Source organism: Patagioenas fasciata, chromosome 5, assembly GCF_037038585.1.
Source record: "Patagioenas fasciata isolate bPatFas1 chromosome 5, bPatFas1.hap1, whole genome shotgun sequence".
Lineage (NCBI taxonomy): Eukaryota > Metazoa > Chordata > Aves > Columbiformes > Columbidae > Patagioenas > Patagioenas fasciata.
This window is the reverse complement of record NC_092524.1, coordinates 10698687-10723394: the sequence shown is the minus strand read 5'-3', so window position 1 is coordinate 10723394 and position 24708 is coordinate 10698687. Positions and strand designations below refer to the sequence as shown.

General features: G+C 39.3%; 1 protein-coding gene across 5 annotated transcripts in view; it reads right to left on the bottom strand.

Moving 5' to 3' along the window:
- Positions 1–24708, bottom strand: part of GALNT18 (polypeptide N-acetylgalactosaminyltransferase 18) — a 241250-nt gene that overhangs the window by 8257 nt on the left and 208285 nt on the right. For 2 of the 5 annotated variants that reach the window (XM_071808895.1, XM_071808894.1), the window contains 2 exons: positions 8639–8803; positions 7874–8003 (listed from right to left, as the gene is read on the bottom strand). The exons of 1 other annotated variant lie outside the window; for it this stretch is intronic. In XM_071808895.1, the coding sequence (XP_071664996.1) occupies positions 7874–8003; positions 8639–8803 (295 nt within the window). The remainder of the gene's footprint in view (positions 1–7873; positions 8004–8638; positions 8804–24708) is intronic. 2 more of the 5 variants (XM_065838796.2, XM_065838797.2) reach the window with 1 other exon arrangement.

The window sequence follows — 24708 nt, the reverse complement described above, 5'->3', positions numbered from 1 at the left end:
AATCCAGATGTTGATATATTAGGTTGATCTTCTGATAGCCAGGATTACCTAATCAGATCTTTGCAGAAAAGGAAAAACAAGCTTTATGCTGTGCAGCTGATAACGATGAGCATGGCTTTTCTGACTACAGCTGCTGTCCTGAGTAACAGGTTAACTGGATAATTCATTGAGAAATAAACTGAATGTCTTTTTGAGAACTGACAGTCAGAAATGAGTAAGCGCTAGAAATGCGTATCAGTGAGAGACGATTCACATGTTCACATTTCCTGATTTTTAAATTTTTTTAAATTTAATTTTATTTATTTTTTTTGTCCCCTCTTTATTTAAGGTGATGCTGTTGGGAAGTGTCTCTCCTGCATCCCCATTTTGCCACATCCTGCCTCCTGTCCTACCTGGTAGCATTCAGAACACCGTAAATGTAGAATCTGCTACACCAAGGAGTCACTGGCTGCTTATTGCTCTAATTTCTATACTCTGAAGTTCTGAATTATAACTTGAGGTATTTGTACACTTACATAATTAACAACAGCAACTCCTGTATTTTATACTTCCTTCTACTAGGCAAGTATGTTAGATATAGGAAATTCTTGTGTTTCTTAAACATCTCTGGAGCCTTGAATGAGACCTGGCCTACAGAATGGAATCCACAGATGATGCTCTGCACCAGTGTTTTCTGCAAGGTAGTTTTAGCTCGAACTAAATAGAATTCTTTTTCCTCATAAAATCTTTTTTTTCATGGATTGTACCATACAGTAACTGCCTGTGTAGAGAAATGATATTATGACATAACTAGGAAAAACATGGGAATGCTGGATACATTGGGCTTATTTGCTTGTTGTACAACTACATTTTGTGAAAAGGTTAGAAAAGTTACCTTTTTCTCTTTCATTCTGAGATTACATATAAATGACTTCTGCAAACAAGTCAGGCTTGATTTATCTGCCTTGATCTAGGCTTGCTTCCAGATGTCCAAAGTAGAAGACAGAGAAAGGCAACAAAGACACTTTAAAGTGTGATGGAATATTCAGATGGTGGGCAATTAGAAAATATACTGAAATTAAATAAAAATAGGACTTTCCTTAGGATGTAAATGAAAATTAGTGGGATCTGACTTCAGTGATCAAAAGTATGCATGCCTATGGGAAACTGGTAAATGAACTTTCTAAGGAAAGAAAGGAAGGTTAGTTAGAAATGTGCAACAACTACTGTGATTTATGTGGGTATAGGAAATGTTGAATTCACTGTCACGAGCATCAGTATTCAGTGAGTGACTTGATGTTTTTAATGGGCTGTATTAATTTTGAGAGTGCTGATAAAGGAACTTCTTATAGCTACGCTGAGAGGATCATTCAGACAGATCAAATCTTGGTCTTGGTGAAGAGAGCCCATTGGGGTCGGGAAGGGCATCCTCCTCCTGGCGTCACAGTGAACTGCTGGCTCAGAATAGAGCTCGTTTCTGTGAAACAGCAGCTGTCCCCTAGATGAGGTGATTGGTTAGTTAATTATCTGATCTGTGATGTGATGAATTGTGTATGCCTAGGTTTTGCATTTTTGTTTGGTTTTGAAGCAATCATCATTTCTGTGTAGGTTGCTTTCTAAGGCTCACTCTGCATTGCTTGTCTGTGCAGAACTCTGGATAACGCAATATGAGTTTGCTAATTAAGACCCATTCACAGCACGCAACTGAAGATCGTGCTGAAGAGCACCTACTGCCTTACTCTTGTTCTCCTGGGGATGAAAACACTGGTCTAACACAGCATACTCAGAAAACTAATGCAAAGAAGAAAAGTTCATATTATTATTATTACCAACCTTAGCATAGGGGCATACCTAGTTATTAATCTTCAGCCAAATAAGAAACTCCTTTCCACACAATTAGATAAGCCTAGTTGTTAATATTTTCCCTAAAAAAGATGATTTCCCTAGACAGTTTAGCAGATTCCCATTTATGGGGCTTTGGTGAGAGAAAATGTGCATTCCTATGTCTTTGTGAGATACAGTTCTTACTAAAATGTAACTCCTTTGGAAAACAAAATTACTGAATGACCTTTTTTTTTTTCTTTTGTGTGGGTGGGGTGTATTCTATTAGTCTAAGTTTTCTAATCAGAGTGCTGAATATGAAGGCTTTCTAACTCATTTTAACCCAGAAACTGAACTGTTTTCATTGTCATTATGTGCTTATAATTAAACCTATCTCTAGACACCAAAAAATAAATTAAGTACCAACTGAAGAAAAGTAAGAAATGGATTTGCACTAGTATTTCAATCAATCTGCATATTCTAACACGAGAGTTAAAGGTTGAGCTCTTTGGGACTTTGGTCACAGTATCTAGTTATTGAAAATGGCTTTTTCCCTAGTAACCACACAATCTGTTAGTTTATTATAATCTATATTGTGCAAGGAATGTCCTTGCAGCACGAACCTTGAAGTTTACTCAAACAGTAAAGGAAATCTATTTTTTGATCTCTTATACTGAGTTTTGTCACAGTCAGGTTCAGAATACCAGACTTGATGGCCTGATCATCTCACTAAATAACAAACTCTCTTGTCATGTATATAATTATTGCATCCTGATTTAATTGCCTTCCAAGTGAACTTTTTTCTCGTGTATTTGCATCTCGGATTGTAGGGTGTTACCTGGCAGCCAGACCTTGCTAACATGCATATTATTCTTGTCTCCATGGCCATTAAACATGCAGCTTCTACTGATTTGTTCAAGACAGAGTTTTATTATTTCTAACTGCCCAGACAAAACCCAAAAGATGTAGGCTAAAGGTAAAAATACTTCCATCCCTCTCTCAGCTGAGGAATGCGGAACCCAAGAAGTGATTGATCCAGTAATGCAAAGTAGGGACCAGGAACAGAGCTCAGTTATTGGTTATCAGTACAAAACTTTCTAGATTTGGCCATCGTTTTGCATATCTGTCATTATGATGCCATGCTGTATCTTGTTGGCAGCAGCTGTCATCTGCCATTTTTGGATGCAGCCTCTCTGGACATCTGAATTTAGGAATAGAACAGGTGCAATCAGAACAAATAATTTCTTTGTAAATAAATGTGGTGTTTAAAGTTATATGCTAAAATATGCAAATAGGGTATCTGTTTTGAAGGAAAAACCTGGGTATGTGTTAACTTCTAAATTAATTCAGCACAAGTGTCTTTGGAGCTTAAATGTAGTCCTCAGGAGAGTAAATACTGCATAATGTGATAGGCTGGAAAAGACTTGAAATGCACCCACTAAAAGCTCGTTTTACTGCTGTATTCACACACAAACTTTGTATCTGGCAAGTTCTGCACCTAATTTGCAAAAATTAAAAGTTGCTACTAGAAGAGTACTCCAAATAGAAGACTAAACTTATACAAGGAAGTTTTGGCTACCACTAACTGCAGCAATAACTACAAGCAAATTCAACAGCAGCTGTTAAAACACAATATTATACAGTAATATTTATATTTAATATTTTTCTGCATGTTTCGCGTATACATTTTTCATGTTGAAGTCAAGTGTACAAAAATGGAGAAAGACTGAATGATTTTTGTACTAATTCCGTTCTGTGTAAATGGGACTAGAGTTTGTAGGCTTATAGTAAGATACAGTTCAAGGCACCTGAAAAAAAAGTGTTTTATATAACAAAAATATTGGTTAAGTTGCATATGAATTAGAGACAAATTTACCAGAGCAAGAAGAAAATTCAAACATTAACTATCACTTTGTCTAAGCAGAAAAATGATTTGTGTTCCTTGTTCTCCAGCTGTAACAGCTCATGCAGTTATCCAGTTAGTTAAACTATTAAGTACAGGCAAACTAGGGTGGTATTTGATCAAAGATGGGCAAAGAGCATCTAAGTATAGAAAAAAGTGCTGCTGAGGTACTGGGCCCATACACCAGCACTACAGTTGTCAGGAACAAATTTAATTTACAGCATCTCAGGGCAGCATAGAGCACTCCCTCTGACCACTTCTGAACCCTGTGGAAACCTCCAGCACTGTCTAGAATCACAATTCTCCATAACATGTAAAAGCAACGTTGGCACGGCAGGTGGAGGTGAGTGCTGAGCACAGGGTGAGCCCCTGCCATGAGCTCAGCCATGATTCTCCCTCCCTCTAAATGCAGACTCTTCTTACCTTTGTATGGCAACCATACTGTTGACTTACTTGAAATAAGAACTTGCTATACTGAAAAGAATTCAACATGGACCAGCCTTAAAAGCATTAATCTCTTAGGTTTTTAGCTCTGCGTCGTGTTCTTTCTTACACCTGTTTTTATGCAGAGTTCTCACCTGTCAAGTTCCTCACAACAGCAGATGGTGACAGCACAGCTAGTCTGGGTTGAAACAGTCACACCTCTATCTGAGTATAAACATGGAGACACTTCAAGATAAAAAGTACAGAAAATCTTCCTCCTTTTACCTTTGTTCTGCTGCTAGAGGAGTCCTAACATGCTGGATGACCTGCTGTCACCCAGGTGACCTGCGTAGCGATGAACTGCACTCACAAGACAGGTGTTATGTCACAAGTGCCTTTCTATTAGCAATAAACCTGATAAATCAGCCAGGCAACTGAGAAACTTCTTTAAACAAAATAAAACTAACCCTAAATAAATGCACCATGACCCTGCACCCCCCAAAAAAACCCCAAGTGACTGCAACATTGAGAATGTAGCAGTTCTTAGCAGACAGAACAAACTGAATATCATCAGCTAGTCAGTTCAGATGAGCACACTTTTGGCCATCAGCAGTTTCTGCTGAAAGATGTCCCAGCGAGTTACCTGTCCAGGTGCACTGGCCTCCGTCTCCCACACCCTGGTGCCACTTCTCTGTCACACAACAGAGCAGGTAACACAATCACTGTGGCAGTGCCAGGGACAGTGACTGTCACATGTGCTGCTGACTCTTGCATCCCACAAGCATGAGGTGACGTGGGGACAACCTGTGGCTGCCCACACACTGCCTGTGCACCCACTCCTTGCCAGAGAGAGCTCAGAGGGTGCAAGCAGGATTAAGTCTTTTCTACTAAAAAAAAATGGGAACTCAGGGACAACTGAGCTTAGTTTTTGCTTTTCTCATGATTCATGACATGAGAGCAGCTTCCTTGATATCGTGTTTAAATTCGTAGTTCAGTAAAATTCTGACCATTTTACTACTTCTTGTCTCTATACTCCCTGCCTTGTGTAATTTCTGGTGAACACTTACTATAAGGTCTGTTTTTGTTCTGATTAAATGGGAAAGTGGCGAGACACACTAAACTAGGTGAACTGTGAAACACCTAGAAGCCTTTTCAGCATAAAAGTATTAAAAAAGATAAGCATTTCCCCAAGAGAGGACTTGACAACCAACCTTAACAATAAAATTCTTGAACACTACCCAGTTGATGGGAGTCTTTTCAGGCCTCATTTACATAATTTGACATAATTACAGTTATAAACACTTGAAGACGCCTTGGAAGAATGTCACTGAAGCCTACATTTTGTTAGGCCTCATTGCATTTGGCAGCTGTACAAAACCGTGAAGCATGGAAATTTGCTCAGATAGATCCTGCTTGCACAAACGCATGATACAAGCTTTGAATGCTCACTGCAAGTTTGTCCTGTACAGAAAGATACCGCAGTCTCCCCAGCCTCTGTCCAGTCAGCCAGCAAGATGTATAATGAAAGAAGTTTGAGATACTGGTGGTAGCAATCTGAGTGTCCATTAAAACTCTATTTTGTCCACCATGTAGCAGAGGACATCTGGGTGGCTGACTCCAGCTGCCTACCACTGAAGAGAGTCTTAAAATGTTAAAACTTAAAACGGTGTAAAAGATTAAATTTTTAAAAAAATAAATCAAGTTTGAGTATATATATATATATATATATATATATATATATATATATATATATACACACATGTGTATATATGTGTATACACACACGTCTAATCGTACAAAGATGCAAATTAAGAATTAAATGATTCTGTAGTCTACAGAAGCAAGGAGACCACTAGCTGAGGACGAGCCCTGTTTTCTGCTTTTGTCATAAGGATTTCTCATCATTACATTTCAGCAATGCAAGGGAGGAGGAGGATGGGAAAACAATGTTTTTTTCAAAAAGCTGTATAGTCTTCTATCAACTAGACTGAAGTCTTTGTCCCACCACAGACTATCACGGTGTGTCTCAGAATATACTGTGATTTGCAGAAGAATCAGAAAGTCTCCTCATTCAAATTTTCACATACATATCTGGAATGCAGGTAAAATACTGATTTTTGTGCTGGTCAGGGAAATCTAGTTCAATTGGTTTAGCCCCCTTTGGTTGGTAAGTCTGTTTCCCATTCCCTTTCTGAAACCATTCTCCACTTGCACTGCTATATTTTTAAGTATCTGTATCATCAACCATTCTTGTTAGATGGCTAGAGAATCCAGAGAAGTCCAAGCATAGTTGCAGCCAAAGGAAAGTGCTATAAAAAGCTATGGCCAGCACCTACATTTTAATTCATATTTCACCAACTTCAAGACTACATAAGCATCAATACTTACAGTTCTGCTTATTTGCAGTAGTTCTGCTCACTGCATAATATGGAGTAGAAATGTCAGAGCTTTACAAAAAGTAATAAAAAATACTCTTTCCACATAGCTTGCAGCATATTCCCTGGAACATCCTTTCACCAGACTAAATGGGAGCATTTCAAATAGAGTTCATCAGTTGATCTTGGCAAGCCGTGATTACCCTAATTAGCCTTCTTCTAGCCCACAGAACGTACACGGGGCTGTGTACCATGCTGTAGGTTGAGAAATAATGGCGTTTTAATTGCATTGCGTATTAACAAAATCCTTTTTGAACAGAAAGCTTTTAATGATTTCATTTGTCTCTTAATTTATCATAAGGAAACAACTAATTAGCTTTCACTTCTCCTGGGCTGAAATTTTCTTTGCAGAAGGCAAGTACAGTCCATAGAGTCTCATTTAAGAGCACTGCACCTTCAGTGGGAGATTGTATTTGGAACAGGGAATGGAAATACAGACAGAAAATAAACCTAATGTAGTTAAATACCATTTTCAAAGATTTAAGTGTTCAATTCTCAATGTATCCTTACTGCTGCCCCCCTAATCAGATCTAACATAATCAGTATTACAAAATAGCAGCAGCATCCTGGACTGGAAACCATTAATTGTCATCAAAGGGTCAGGTTATACAGAGCAATCACTGAATGGGGGACAGTACTAAAACATTACTGAAATACTATTATTTAAATAAATAAATTAATTATACTTCTTTTAAATCGTACCAAAATCTAGTACTGAGATGGCCACAGTGGGTCCCCTGCCCCCCTCATAACAAGATTATTGTTATAATTTGAGAGAAGATATAATTAAAACTCCGCCCTTGAGGAGACTAAAAGCAAAAGCTGGGATATCTTTCCAGGTTAAGGATTTAAGGTCTGCTGCTTGAGAGTTACCCTTCAAAGACAAAGATCTGGATTGCTTTCAAGGATAAATACAAATTATGTTAATAGCATACTTTACTGATCAGTGTCCAAATGGTCTCTGCACTAAGATTGATGCTAAACTGTTATTACCAATGCAATATACTGATCATGGCTGTTAAGTCAAAGAAAAAGAAACAAATGAGTTGGCAGAAAAGATGTTTGCAAACCCACATAGACATCAGTGGTTCTGCCCGTGGGCTGGAGCACACAGCTACATCTGTAGACTCAAAACTGCAGAGGAGCAACTGCGACCAGCCAAACCCGCACTAGCTATTGCATTTTTCCCAGAAGCTAAATCACATGCTTGTTGAGAAAATACTGTAATTTTATTTATCAAAAGCAACTGACATGTTGGTACCTGACATGGTGAACTTCTAATGTCTTAATTCTTACCTTAGGAAAATCTTACCTTCTTTTGAAAGACCAAGTTGGACAATCTTTATTTTCCAACCATTGGAATCTTTTTTGTCTTCAGGATAACCTATGTCCCTCTGTGGAAACACTGATCTGCTTTGAGTCACCTGGCCACTTCCTCCTAGCTGAACCAAACAGAGTGATCTCCAGAAGCATTAGATCAGTGAACATGTTTCCTAGGCCCAGAACTTCTCTGGCTTCTTTATAGTTCTCCCTCATATTTCTAAATCAGTTACGAAGTGTGGACACCAGGCCTGGACTCAGTGTCCTGTCAGCATTCTCATCACTGTGAAATCACTTTTCAGCCTTTGCACCTCTTCCTATATGTCTCTCACACTCACGCACACATAGAAGCATTGCCTTTTAAAGTAAGGAACTGCCAAAGTATCTCATTATGAGGCTGTTAAAATCACTGACCCACTATGCCCTTTTCTCAGTTGCTACTTCAAGACAAACAAAAAGCTTTCCATTTCTTGTTTCTAAATTGCTTACTTTGCATTTGACTCTACTAAAATAACTTTTCTTTTTTTGATTGAGGTAAATCTGTAACAGTACTCTGTCTTAGAAACAATTTATTTTGAACTCAGAAAATATAATACCAGTTTTATAACCTCTTGAGATAGCTGACATTGGGACCAAAGGCACAGTGTCCTGGCAAGGAAAAGTCTGATTCTGTTCTGTTAGTAAACAGATTACTCACACTTCAGATACAGAAAAAGAGCTTTTGAACTTTCTGTAATGTCTGCTGAGTAAGAATTACCTGAGTAAACTGCCAGTAAAGCTTCATTCTCTTGGCTTTGGCATAATTGCATTCAATGAGCCTGGGCCTGCTGTTCACATCCACCAGGCATCTGTTGTCATCATCGTCGATAGTGGGACTCAGAACACCCACATGGAGCTGCTGATTGCTTGTGTAATAAACATTCTGCAACAGGAAGCACAAACAAGATTTGTGGCCTCTAGACAGAAGCAGCACTTTTTCCAAAAAGCTAATGGCAAAGATAAATATGCTGAGTAGCAGCAGGCTGACCCCATAGTGACTTCTAAATTATTTCCTTTCATGCAGGAAACATCACATTTTAAAAGTTGTTCTAAATTAACCATGGATTGTTAATTGTTAACAACAAGTAAATGTTGGCTAACAATATAATAGGAAATATGCAAGCAAAACTGATTTTTGTCTCATCACGGGCCTTTTTACTTCAGTTTCCTATGGTCATGCCCCAAGGGTCTTCAAAGAGCAAGATACACACCCTCTAGCAAGAAGCTAGTTTGAGTATTGCCATCAACTCTGATTAGACTATTTCGTCTGAGGAAAATAGCTAACTGGAGAGGTAAGGAAAGAGAACAGCAGTTCAGCAGAAAGGATCTCAATCTTCTGTATGACAGAAAGATAAATGAAGGTTTTCTACAATCACATGTTAAATTTGAGGTAGCTAAGGGGAATCCAGTATATACAATAAAAAGTTACCAGCAGTTGGTATCAGACAGATACATGGCAGGAGAGAGAACAGAATGACTGTGTTTCGAGCTCTTTGTTCTCATTGTATTTTTTATATGCCAATACACACAGACGCAAGAGACTGGGAAAAGGAACCATATACTGGCTGCTCTGCATTTCTGGCAAAGGAGTACTTTTGTTTGCCTCAGTGTTTACACTTCTGACCAAAGGCATGAGACTACTACATTACACAAATTCTTTCCACCGTGTTTGTTTGACTACAAAGATATGTGGGAGGTTTCTCTAGAAGAAAGAAAAAGAAGGGGAAGGAAGGTGAACTTGCCAGACAGAGTGGATAGTGTCCTCCTGAAGATAACAGATTACATACAAGCCCAGAAAGGTAACACAAGACTATGCTGAGATTGTCAGTTTGCTAATCACAAACACTAATTATTTTGCGAAAATCAGACCTTTTTCTTGAGAGGACCATTGAAAAGATGAAATGGCAACATGATGCTTTAGAGCAGGTGTAAGGCTTGGACAACTCCCGTGGTGTTGGAGTCACAACAGACAAGAGCTGGATAGAAGCACCAAGTTAATGTCCCTGTCATTTACTGTATCCATTCTATGTGTCTGTAACAAAAGGGGAGCTAGAAATTATGTTGTGTGTATTTGGGAATCTTTTTTGTTCCTGGAGGTTGATGGTACTGTCTCCTGGTATCTGTTCATTGTTGATGTTGTAGCTTGTTTTATATGTGCACATTCTTATTTGTGAAAACTGTGATAAAATATTCATTGCAAATAGGACAGAAAGCAGAGAAACAAAAGGAACCAGGACTGATGACAGATTTGGGACCGTCATGTAAAAAAATACAAAATATAAACCAACAACAACAAAACAACCCAAACAACTTTGAATGCTGAAATCAGTCAATGCAGGGATAAAAACAGATCAAAACAAACAGTGTTTTGTTTCCATGCAAGATTGTGTCCCCCGTTTACCCTCCTGTAACACTTCCAGGGCAGATCTGTAGCAGATGCAAACTGACATAATTGCATAAAAGTTAATGAAGTTGCCATTAATGGTTTAAACTAATCAAAGGTTTGACCCTCTTCATCAAGTTTCATTCTGTTCGCCCCACAGAAATGATAACAGAAATCTGAGCTGGCTGAACCAAGGTGAGTCTGGGTTTTTAGCGCCTGAATAAAAAGTTGAGTAGTTCAGTCCTGCCTTACGGGAGAAAGGTAGATAAAGGACCTAAGAGAGCACATTTTCAAAATAGTCAGTTATTGCTGATTGAAGTAAACCCTAAGAACGGGGAAGGGCTAACCAGGCCACACCTCAACAGACTCCATCCACAAGTTAGATAATTAACGTTCCTGCAAACAGAACTGATGCTTTAGAAGAGAAATAAACACTTAAAATGCACTTTTTAGACAGACCAACAGCAACTATTTTAGATACGTTTAAGATCTAGCCAGATGCTTTTTCTGGAGAGAGACTGCGGTAGCGATACAGCAAGGCATTAAGATCAATGTGATCTTTAATGGGGGTTGTTAGGACACATTAACTCTAGAGATGAATATTTTGTTGCAGCTCATTTGCCTCTTACCTAAAACTGCTACTAGATAAATGAGAGGGAAACCACTGCTTACTTGCATTTTTTTACTAATAGGAAGTGATTTGTTAATTCCATTTTTTTCAGCACCTCGTCACCAGAGAAAACATGGCAGAATAAAATCAAAGGCTTTTGCATTTTTTTCCTTTTATTTTCTTGAAGATACACATCAGTCAATGAAAACAAAAGAGCAGGCTTGGCTGTGATGCTGAGAAGCGCACACTGTAGCTCAGGGTTGCCTGTGCAAAAGCAGCGCTGTACCTGCAAACCCGCGGGCTGAGCTGTTGGAATGAGCTCCCTCCCCAGCCTTTCCCAGGGTGGCTGAAGGCTCCAGGTGATCAGCTCATCCTCCTGGATTACACAAGCACAACTCATAGGGCAACTCCGCCAGCTTTTGTTTTAATGTTAAATCAGCAATGGTTCAGTCTGAGCATCCTTCTGGGCAGAAGCAGAATGATGGCTCTGGCTGGGGGAGGGAATGACTCAGTTCCGTTTGTTGGCAAAACTGTATGCAATTAGAATGATAAAATGCAATTATGCCTAATAGATTTAATTAGTAGGTTGTTGCTTATCTTGAGAGAGCTCACCCTACCTGCTAATACTACTTCAATTTTCATTGTGGACCAGTTTAGAAAAAGAGGTGTGAAATGTTGTATGCTAACCTAGTGCTGGGGGAGGCACCTGTCAGCTCGTAGGTGGCATCTAAAAATTGACTCAGACTGAAACAGACAGTGGTACAGTGGGAGTTAGTCTGGCTAACTGGGCTCTTTGAGGATGTTGCTTTGATTATCCAGTAATATGGATATTATTAAATTACCCTATATATTATTATAAATATTTTAGTGTCTTATCCTTTAATACCATATCTTATTTCAGAATTGAAAACATGGTACAACCTGGTAATTCGATTGCTGTGTTTTTCTGATGGACGGACCACATCAAAAGCACATACCCTCTACAAATTCTACTTGAGCAACATGCTGGCAAACAGCGAGGTATCGGTCTGGGTTGCACTTGACCACAAAACTTCTCTTAAAACTTACAGACAGTCCCTGGCTCCTTTCACCCAACCCGAGAATGAAACAGTCCCTGCGCTGCAGGAACTAACACGAACTATGCCAGGATGAGGGGAGGACATCCCTTTGGTAGAATTAACAGAATTAATTATTGGCACTACTGGTTAATGACTTTCTAGTCTGAAACCTAAAGATATTAAACATCAAACCATGGTAAAGCCCCTCTTTAAATAATTTCATATATTAAGGAAAATATTTTAATTGCTTTCACACGATATCTCCCTGTTTCTGTTTGATTATTTTTCCAGAATACCTTTTTAGGGTTTTTTTTGTGGTGTTTTTTTTTTTTTTCTTTGTTTGGTGTGTGTGTGTTTTGTGTTTTTAAGATGGTACTCAAATTACCTTTTTGGAGTGGGCTGTAGGAGATTAACCAGCTGAGTTACATGAACTGAGTTACCATCCCATAATGTACTTATGAGGTATGCACATATATATCTTTTTATTGATAATATTTTAACTGACCTTCAAGTAAGATAAGATCTTACAGATTAAAACTATGTTCATGCTTTATCATCTTATGTGTAGCCCTATAAAGCCCAGTTCGCACTTGTGATTTAAATAAGTTGTTAACTAGACAAATGGCCACAGCAGTCCTTCTTCAAGAGGATGCTTTAACAAGCATCAACAAGTACGCTTGCTGTTCTGCAGTGCACTTCAGCACTAAATGGACAACCGAGACACTTTTGTTTAAAACACTTCACAAGATACAGGCAAAGCACATTTTACCAGCACATTTGTTCCTACAATATTGCAACATCACCAGCAACTAACACAACAGGATAGACATTTTGCAGTAATCTAGGAAAGTAATTTTTGAACAGTCACTCCAGTGCTGTCTTGGAAGTTCAGATGACTGAATATTGAATATGGACTATTAAGTCATTAGCGTAACTTTGAAAATTTTACTCAGAAGTTGGGCCTTTCATATCTGCTACAACAGCAAATGTCCCAGCAGTCTGTGTGCAAGGGACTGCAGACTCAATAGCCAAAAATGTGCTTAGTTCTGCTGAAGCCAAGACAGGTGCTGTATGCTGATTTACAGCATTCATTCAAAGCCGCTTTGCACTTTCATGGAAGGTGCAGCCTCAGCAAAACACCACCACACATTTTCACATCACCATCGCACCCTGAGGAGCTACGGAATTTCCACAGAATCTTGCTTGGATGTTGCTACAAAAGCACATGATTGAAAAAACCTCAACAATTCCCTTATTCTGTAACAAAATAAACCTCCTTACATTTCATTAGTCTGTTCTAGCCCACAGCACTTTAACATTTATTTCTTTCACTGTAGCAGCACTGATGGATCACTCTGTCTCCTGGGCAACTGGCAGGGAGCACCTTTGTTGTGGGAAGCAGTCAGGTTCCACCAAAGGCACTTATCTTCTCAAAAAGTGAAACTACAAGGATTCAGCATTACTGCCAGTTAGAAACTCTGTAAATGGAGACAGGATTTGTCATCCACAGTGCCAGGGTCAAGATGGGACCTGAGCCTTAAGCATTTCCACACCTCCAGCCCCATTCCCAGCAGATGTTTCCCACACTGTCCTTGCCCTGGCCTCGGTCCAGCTGCATTCAGTCTCCCCTGGAAGCCTGGGGCTCCCAGCAGATTAAAGTCATGCAAAAGTTGTTCAAAGCAAAACCTGGTGTTAATAATCTAAAGATTTACAGCAAGCAAATGGTTAAAATAACAAAAGCTTCATACCTGAGTGTGAAGAAAAGCATATGGGTTGGCTTCAAAGCTTGACATAGGTCTCTGACACACACACTGTCTCTTGTGTTCTCCAAGAACAGCCTCATAATTAATCACCTTCATAACTAATCTTCCTCTGGACTGTAAAAGGTGGGGTTCTTGTTTGGTTTGGTTTTGTTTGTTTTTTGTAAACTGTTCACATATTTTTTAATACCTGCTGAGAAACTTGGCCTTCAAACAGCCTTGTGCCTGTAAAGTGACATCTTCCAACTGAATGGAAAATTATTCCATAGCTTTCTAGAATTTATTTTTATTTCCTAGAATTGTCCTAAGGCCATTGCTTCATTTCCTGTTTGCTCCACCTAATAACGTCTTTGATTATTCACATTAAGACAAAATAGAAGACGAACAAACTGAGATTGGTATCACATAAAACTAATAAAGTTATTCCCAAAATCTTCATAAGGGGAAGACTGAGACTTAAGGCCAACTTGTTATTTTTTTCTAAACAATTTTTTTAAAGAACAAAATATATTTGTCCCCAAAAGACAGAGAAAATTTGATGTCCTAATTGTTTTCCCCACCTGCATTTCAGAAGAAGTAATTTGCTGTATGTTATTTTTTCTATTTAATATTCTAAGCCTAACTTCCTCTGAAAAATTGCCTGAATATCCAGAAAACTTCCAACACAAAATCACAATGCAAACAGAAGTTGTACACAGCACTGCTACTCAGACCAACTCTAGAATAAAGGAGAAGCAGCTTCGCCTTTTATTTGCCATTGGACCAAGCCATACGCTTGCTCATTTTTGGGAAATGCAGAGGTTCCCCCCCGCTTCTTGATGCAATCTCACATAGTCAGTCCGTGTGGAAGAGAAAAAGGAGAGTTCATGCCTGGAGTCACAGTCTCCCCCAAATCTCCACTGTTACATTCAGAACAAAGGGTCCTTTTGCCCTTCTATCCCACCTGTCTCCTCTGAGACAAATTCTGTTTTCAGCTGTAATATTGAAATATCACTTGCATCACCAGCAGATCTGCGCAAGAACACTCAAAATCAGAAATAAGTTTGTGATTTATAAAAGGTTAAAGCTGAGATATTGCATACTGACTGTAGCACATGCACATAGCAGATAGTTCTTTCCTGGGGTTAGAGATCACCTGAGAAGATTTGGCCACCCCTGTTTACATGGGGAGTCACACAAGCACCATTCGCACAGTCCCCGGTTACTATTTCAGTCCCGTGGTGACGGCCTCTCCAGACGCGCCGGACCAAGAGCTCGGGTCAGACTTCACTGGTATTAACACAATCGCCCAGTCAGGGCCTGGCAGACTAAAGGTGTTGCTGTTCTTTACGGAAAATCACCAACTCGATGCCATGGCAGGCTTGCTGTAGGGCTAGAACTATAATTTTGGTGGGATGCTCACATCTTATATGCTGTGTTGCAGTACAGAACAAATCCTAAATCTGTCATGAGAGTAGTGAAGGCCCAGGTAATGCAACCAACTTCTTTGCCCAGTGAAAATATTTCAAACACCTACACGAAATAAAATCTGCACCAAAAAACCCCGTGATTCTGTGGAGTACAAGGGAAGATAAATAATCTCTGCTTGCTTGGAAACAAATATACAGCTTTGTCCTCACAGTGATGTGATGTAGAGTTTCTATTCACAAGAAGTTAGCCCGAAAAGCTCAAACTGTGATTCTCATTGCAATTAACACTGAAATTCCACTGACTTTAAGTGCAATGAGATTTTTGGCTCCAAGTTCATTATTAAACTTCGAAAAGCCACCAGAGCTGATAAAGACTTCAGAGCTGGAGTGGGTTGCCAGTTGCAGTGAATTATTCACAGGAGCTGGTTTATCATGTAGCAAAAAGTTACAGTAAGATGTTCAACTTAACACAAGATTATTATCTGAAGAATAAATAGCCAACTCCCCACTGGAAGTTTAAAGCAATACACACCAATTTTGCGGCTGAAAGCCATTTGTAACCCTTATGGCAACATTCCCAGATGAAATCAGGCTGGAGACTGGTACATGACTCTGCATTTATAATGAGCAAACTTAATGCTCAGCACCAGTGGTATTTATTTGCTACCCTGCTTTTGGCATAATAACTGCAAGGGATAAGAAGCCTGATTCACCACTACTTTATTCCATCTTTGAACCATATTTTTGTTCAGATGAGTCCCTGAAGTCATTTATTGTCAGGAGTATTAATAATATATTAGGTCAAAGTCTCACGGCAGATTCATATTTGATTACAACTCCAGCTAAAGAGCAGTGTGGTGGATTCCAGTAAATCCAGGCTTAGCTAACATTTCTGTTACTTGGCGATTTATATTGTTTCTGACTTCTATTTCAGCATTTCTTGTTATGTAAACACATCTGAATGAAAGAGCTTTCCAACCCTGATAAGAAAACTGTCATCAGAATCCAAGTTGGTTATGAATAACACAAACAAATAGATCACTAAGTGAGAAAACAAGTGTTTTCCCATTTACTATTCATGTAGGAAGTGCCAGGAGAGGCTGTGCTGTCCTGTTAACCACAGTCAGCAGCATCGCTGCTCCTTGTGCTGCCCTCACACTGGCTGCTGAAAGAACACAGACCTAAGGACACAGGCTGAGAGTTACCCCTAAACCACAGGTCAGCCTTCAGAAGATTCATGTCATTTTTTGGAGGTAGGTGTCCAGCTGTTGCAGCCTGATGATACAGCTTTAAAACAATTATAACCATATGTTATCCACATTAACGATCTATTCACTACAAAACTTGTCCTACTGATGAGGTGACAAACAGCTACTATACCAAGCACAGCAATGCCATAATTTAGACTTAAATTGTAAAGCACGTAAGATGGAAACTACTTGCTATTTCACTTCAGTGTTTAGATTTGTATCTACTAAATTAACCCACCAGCATACTGATTATCTGACCTACTTGCTCTTCTTCATGCCTGTGCACTAATTAACTTCTAAACTCTAAGCAACAATCAATATTTGATAGAAGTAAATCCAAGGTGCTCAGAAACTTTAAATAATATAGTGTGATGCTATAAATCAGGCTTGAAGACACAAAAATGTTAACATTATTTTAATAGAAATCAGACAGGAACTCAATGCTAGACTTTTTAATTTAAATTCATGAACCTATATTCCAATGGAATACCTAATTCCACTGTTTCTTACTTTGGTATTCTGCTTTGGTTCTATTTAAAACAACCAAATGAAAATCCTCTTTCTTAAGCTCCACTTCTGAAATGGAAAGGAACTGTCAATCTTTAGTTTTATATATGCTTTCAGTACTTACCTCCATATTTTTCCTGATGCTGGTAACTACAGAATTAACAAGGCCTGGATAAATTACAATTTTACTTTATTCACATCCTAAAGCTTCTCTTGGTTTTGCTCTCATCTCTACAACTCTTCCACAGAAAAAAAAAATAAAAGGCAGTAAAAAAATCAGAAGCATTCTAGCATAGACAACTGTGTCCTTTTGTAAAAAAACATGCTGTCTTATGGCTCCTGTGACTTTGTCCTATCTGAATTTTCCTTTTCCTTCTCCAACCAATCCCTCTTTGCTCTTCAAGTTTTTCCTGCAGAATCTTTTTTCTTTCTTACCGTGTTTTCTTCTCCAACACATATTCAGCTGCGAACAAACTCAGCCATCATCCCCATGTGCTGCTGCACCGGTCCATACCTTACACCAGAGCTGACTCCTTCTGGCCAGATGAAAATCTGAGCTAGTTCATTGCCATCAGTGTATGAGCATTTGGTAGCTCAGCATCAACAGGTATAAAGCAGATTTTTACCTTTTCACAGCTACCCCCAAGTGCTTCACATTACTATGGGCATAGTAACATCCAGGTAATCATGTGCTTATACAAGGCACAGCATCTTGAAGTCATCAGATCTCGTTATTCAGCCTTTTTTTTTTTTTTATCCCAGCAAAACATCTCTACAATACAGCTGCTCCACTCAAACCTGGCCCTTGCTGGCTTCCCTCACTGAAGTCGACACCCCTGCCCCCTTCAAATCCATTCTGAATGCTTCTGAAAACTTGGGTTTCAGGTTGCTTTCCAGGAGGGCAACATCCTTCCACTTTTTCCATGCTGCACAACCTGCTTGTCTTCATTTTCCAAGCCCTTCTTATCCCTGTCCTCCTTTTACTTATCAGCTTAGCAAGTATCACTAGGTTATCATCCAGCTCCTAGTTAGATCAGGATGCTTGGCCTTCACTGGTCATGTTTTTCAAGCAAATATTCTTGGAAGGCAGCAGAAGTAATGCTGGCATCTTCTTAGGAACCATCTTCCCCTGTACATCCCACAGAATCTCCCTTTTGCCCAGATGTAAAAAACAAAACGCCAACAAAACAAAACCAGCAACCGAACCCAAAACAAACCAACCCAAATAATTTTGGTGAGGTACCAAAAGCATTACTCTTGTGAGTACCTCACAGCATTCCCTTCTGTCTGTCACAATCTCCTGTTCCTAATACGCTATTTGTAAACTTCGGCTCTTCAAGTCAAGGGCATGCTTTTTATTATGAGGCTGTAGAGCACTTAATATAATACATTTCTAGGTCACTGGGATGCTTAGAACCACAATAATAAGCATAACAATTAAAAAATGTAGTGCCAGGGATGAGTTAGGTAGCTTACCACTTCCCAGAAAAAATGTGTTTCTCCTAGTGGTATAACCTGCTGAATGTTTGTTAAAACAAGTTGTGTTATTTCTACTATCATTACCTTTTTATAAACTGAATTTAATTTTGTGTCTGCAACTAGTAAGTCAGACAAATTACAAGCAAATGCCACACCAATCAAGATACTCTACTAACATTTTGATCTCAGCATTGGTTTTCCGGTGTTTTGTTTTGTTTCTTAATCCAGTCCTGTCATCTTTAATCCTGTATGGTAGTGAGCAATGCCTATGGATACAGAGGTCCCTCATTCCTCTTGGCTTCCACAAGTGCTGTGAACTTCTGGCATTTTGTGAAGGGGACAAAGTAAGGTAGTTACACATACAACTTGAGAAGAATTCCCAGCTCCCTGCAGATATTACTTAAGCCCTATGCCTGCTGGCTCTGCTGGCTCTGCTGTCAGCAATCACAAATCTCCTTCTCATTTCGGATGATCCAGATCTCACCCTTTCTTCTTAGGATCATGCACACATTTGATTTAAGGTTTCCAGAGGTACCACACTGACACCAGCAATATGCAAGTACAAGAAAAATTGTCTAAAAATTACTTATTTTGGTGCTGAAGATAATAAAATACAGACATTAAAATGTCTACACAAAAGTGAGGCATTGTGTACAACATAGAAAAATAAAAGGGCAGCACGTTTCAACCTAAGCTGGTTAGTGAAAGTCTGATTATCCTGTGTTTGTTTAGGCTACCAGCAGGGACACACTCACTTTTCCTCACAAATCAAAACACCCACAAGAGTTCATCAGTCAAACTGAAGTTTATGAAGTGACCTTCTTGCAAGCTCCTTGGAGAGAAGAACAAATTGAAATGCAAAAGCAAATAAAAAGTTTCAGGAAATGTAGTGGTTTTTTAGTCAGCTTCTATTATACAATGTGCAAAGGAGTAAATCCCATAGCAAGAAGAAAGAGGCTTGATTCATTCACAGCAAACCTAAAATAAGTCTGATGTAATTCCACTGAAATCAAATGAACTGTCAGGTCCAAGAGAGTCTTTCTCCCTATGTGACAAAGTTTAAAGATTATAAATAACAAGCAGCATCAATATCCTGACCTAAATGAAAACATATGCTGATTTTATTCTGCAAAGGCTTCAGTCGGAACACAAGTGGAACATGTTGTCAAGACTGAGGTGAAGCTGGAACCTAAAGATCCTGTAGGACTCGGAGAATGTAAACCAGTGAAAGGCGCTTCATGCTGAGGTTTTTAAAATTGCCCCAGATTTTATGGGAAGGTGGCTACGTGTCATTCCATTTTGTCTAAGCTAGCAGGCTAAGCTGTAAAGAACCCAACTAGAGACTAAGTTACAATGGACTGAATATGCTGAAATGAATGTACAAATGACATACACAATCCAGATAATGACAGATCAGGCAAATACTATATATGGCCTACTTTCATCCTCAGTAGCATGAAATCTCTGCCAGGTTTACTAGCCATACATTTAGTATTTTAAAACACCAGTGGCATTTTGTCATGGTATGAATAAAATTTCAGACATCTGATGTCTATGCTGTGATTTCCTTTTGTTTAAATGACTGATGTGACTTAACACCAGTATATTAATGGAGGAGGAGTTAGCCTGAACACTGATGATGCAGACATGACCGATAACCACCAAAGCAAACAAAGAGCAGAGAGCACCTGTACCATTTTTTGTTGGTTATTTCCGTCACCAACAGTTGAGTTTTTCTCTTTATAAAAGGTCAAAGTGTCATTTACACTTCAAGTTTGTGCTAATTGCTTGAACCAAAGGGGACCTTTGGTGTGGTTGTTCAGCGGACAGGGGTGAGAGGTGCAGATTGGTGCAGCTCTCAGTCCCCTGGAGAATGAAGCAAAGTTATTTGGTTCCCACCCTGGCAAGGTCAGTTGTATTTCCCCTCTTAAGCCAGCCCGTTAAGCTGGAGAATTTCTGGTATTTATAATAGCATCAAAATCAAAGCAAATCCTTAAATACACTAGCCTGCAAAAAGTAAAACCATTATTCTTTAGCTGTAGTGGATCTATTTCAAGTGACAAAGTCTGTCACTTCAACTGATTTCTGTCTTTATTGTTGGTCTCTATGTAGAGACTGACAGAAGCTCAAGAAATTTTGTCCAACCCAACTGTATCATAAAAGAAAATTTATCTCCTGAGACATTCTTAAGCCTTCCAAGGCATGTGGAGAAACATAGGTACCTTAATAGAAATGGCACTTTTCCTGGCCACCGAGTGTCTTGAAGTAGTGGCTCCACTGTTTGCAAGGTGACAGCAAATGACACTCAGAGCAAGAAGTCAGCATCTAGAATCTAAATGAAGAGTCTGCATACTATGGTCTCATGCAAAAACTGTAGCTTTAATCCTGCCTGTATTCATGAATTAATTGCAAATTTCACAAAGCTCTGCAAAGAATCAAAACATGTCTCAGGCTGGAATACTGTGCCCATGTCCCAGAGATTCCTCCTTTTCCTCTTCTGGTGTCCAAGAAAAAGGCAATGAAAAAACACCATCTGATACATTTTGATAACTGAATGTAATTTTTGTGCTAACAACATTTTTTAAAGGAAAGGTAGAAATGAGGAGGGTTATTAGAAGGAACCATACACAAAGATTTCTTACCATAAGTACTTAAGTTTTAAAAAAAGACTTTCCAAACTAGGCATAAAGAAATAAATAGAGCTGTTTAAAAAGCAGAAAATTGCTTTCATGTCAAACAGGACATTAATGCCAATCCAGCTGTCTCTGCTGTGTGGGAAGCCTTACTGTCCTTAGCCGAGTGAGCTGCATTTCTCCTATGACTAACACCACCGCCAGCTTCATATTGTGCCCCTTGCACAAACCAGGCTGTAAACCTTGGCAAGAAATGAAACGGTAGATACTGTGATCTGCAAAGGCACATTTGCTTAATTGCGCAAATAGTACGATGCCTCCCCCCTGTATTCATTCATTAGGGCTTGATTTCTGGGGCCTTCAATCACTCTGCGAAAATTCGTGTATATGCTGAGGTCTTACAAGTACCCACAGGCCAAGTAAAAGAGGCTCAGCTTTTCTGAGTAACAGCTTATCAGGTAGATGAGGCAGCAAAATAAAATCAACAGCTTCAAAAAAAGGTTGTTTAAATGACCTTCAAGGACAACAGTGAATAGCTAAAATAGCTACACTAAGCTTCAGGCTGCTGAGGTATCACTGGGCTGCGAGGATAAGCCACCTGCATCACGAAAGGCAGATTATGTCACAGCTTTTCCTTGCGTTTTCTGCCTTTCTTAGGAGCCTTTATTTTGCTATCTGAAGTAGATTATCCCATAATGGTACTGACATGATGAAAGAGGCAATTCCACACTCGCATCCTGTCCTTTCCACAACTGGGCTGTCATAACCACAAAGCAAGTGTGATCCCCTGAACCAGCAGCTCTGCCCCGAGATCTGCGGGTACCACACTGGATCGTGGGGTCTGCAGTCTCCTGCTGTGCGTTTTGGACACCTGGCCATCCTGTGGCTGACACCCGCGGGGCTCACGCTGCCTCAGGGCTCCTGGATTTCTCAGCAGAAGGGAGACTTCTCCTACAATGAACCTCTGCTTACATAATATTACTATTACTAAGTAACAGTAATAATAACAAATAATAATATTATATATTATTATACATATATAATGGACTATTATATACATTATATAATAATTATTATTAATAATGAGATCGTTACATGGCAATACCTACTTCACTGAGTGAGTTTCTCTGTATTGTACACATCATGTTGGCTTGTGACATGAATTAAGTGTAGCAAAACCACAAAAGAGCAGGGCTAAGTTTAACACAAAGTCGCATTAATTGTATGCAGTTTTCCCCTAAACAAAAGCAAATTGGAATAAAACGTCATATTTTCAGTCAAACTGCTGGTCCAGATCCTTCCTTGGTACGCATCTGGATGACAGAATTACAACCAACTACAAGATACTCGCTTTGGCATGCTCCTTTCCGAAAGCGCTGTTGTTATCCTCATAAGCAGAATCACAGGGGAGCAATTTGCCAAGAGAACTCCCAGTACAACTCACTCTGTGACTTATACTTGTCAGATTCACAGTAGGAAAGAAACTTGGAGAGCTAAAAATTATACTACCAACCTCTCAGAAATTCCAGAAGAAATCTCATGGTCTGCTTCAAGCCAACAAAGCCCTTTCCTTGTGCACTGAACCACATCGGCCTCAAAACCAGGTACCAGAATATTTTATTCCTGCAACATTCAAAGAACAACTTGGGAGATGAAGGGGAAGCAGAGGTGACAGGCTGCAGCCTCATCTGAGATGCTGCATCAGACTCATGTACCTGATCCCGATGTGGTGTTGAGCACAATCTGACCTGTTAAGATCTGACTGTAGAGATTTATTATAATTTTGTGCTCATAGTCATTGAAGGGAAGAAAAATGTTTTGATGACCAGGCAGAAATACAGCCTGAGTCCATGTGGACCCATCTGGTTTTGCATCAAAGAAAAGTGAAAGCAACATATTCCCATCACTGATCCAGCTTTCCAGCTTTTAGTTTACAAATCTGGAGAAAAAGTTCTTCCATTTTGTAAGATTAGAACTTCATGCATACAGAACTGTTCCTAAGCAGCCTTTTCACATGCATTAATGTAGGTTTTTCACTTAGCTGTTCTACATTTGAGGAGGAGAGGTCAAATTATGATGTCTCTCCCTAAGCATCTCTTCATAAGCATTCCTGAATCTCCTGCACATAGCCTGTTTTTGCAAGGGAATCCTTTTAACTAATTAGCATTTCTTACATGACTTACATCCATTTGCATTTGTGGTACAAAATGTTTCCTACTCACAGGGGTACTGCTCTTTATTTACATTATTTTGATGCTTGCTTCCCCCAACAATCAACTTCATACTGATGAAGTCAAACTTCCTCAGATTTCATTATCTTGAAATATATGCATGAAGTGATCTTCCCTCTCTTAATAGAAATGTTACTGACCTTATATTCTCTGTGGCACGTTGGGCACTGAATTTGGTCTCTTGGTTGCAAAAAATATCTTGACTTGTCTAAAGCTGCTCTGCATTTAAAGCCTAATCCACATTTCATGGATGTTGACCAGACAGTCTTTCATTAGGCATGACTGAAATCCTTGGGCCAGCCTTACTGAAATTAGAGCTCTAGTCGTTGTCCTGTTGTTAGCCTAAAGCACTCTGAATTTATCCTTCACTATCAGCAGGAAGGCCTCATCCCAACTGTTGTATTCACTATGGACTCACAGCTGCTACTGGTTTGCACTGAGCATGACACCATTTTTATGGGTCACTCCATGTGGTTAAAGTTACCTTATAACCTTAATGTTCAGTGTGCTCACTTGAAAGAGCTAAGAACAGGGGTCAGAAATATTAGAGTGTCTTTTACATAGCCCAATTCTTGGGGAACTCGATGATTATGTGAGACCATGGAACTTTTTTCCCCTATAGGAACTTTTCTTCAGCATTGGCCAGACACAGTCCTTGGCTTGGAGTTACCAAATTTGGGAAGAGACAGAATTATTTAAACACCACTTATATTTGCCCATACAGGGGACTCTTCCCTCACCTAAGATGAGCTGGGTTTCATTTGCTTTATATGGACAGAATAGGAGAAGAAAGTACCATGAGGTATCCTCCTTGGTGACTTGCTCAAGCTGACCCTGTTTGAGCAGGGGTGTTGGCCTAGATGCTCTCCAGAGGTGCCTTCACACCTCAACCATCCTGTCTCCCATTAGCACAAGACTGCAAATAGATGGATAGCAACAAAGCTGTAGGAACAGGAAGAATTACAGGAGGTAGTGTTTGCCTGATTGACAAAAGAGTTAATCAGCATTGATTTTTATAAGTTTGAAAAGCACCAAGGAAGTCAAAGAGAAACAAACATCAAACCTGCCACAGTTCTTGCAGGTGTTATTTTTTTCCTCTTAGTGACCATAACTACAGAGTTATCTCAGGTAGTATTTCTCAGGTGATGGTATTCCTTCAAATTATTTATGTGCAGTTATGAATGGAGTCTGCATTGGGCAGATTTAGCTTTATGTGAAAACCAGCTTTAGAGGGTATTGAAAATATATTTGGAAGCCAGAAACAGGCATTTTGCAGCAAACAGTTAATTCTTAATTATTCAGCATGGCTCCTGTTGAAAGTGGGAGATAAGGTACTTCAGAGTATTAACCACGTACGTCACACATCTGGCAGAGTAACATTTAGCTCACTTGATAGTTCATATTTAAATGTGTTTTGAGTGCTCAAGAAGGTCCCAATTCTCGCAGTCCATCATTCTGCAAACATTTA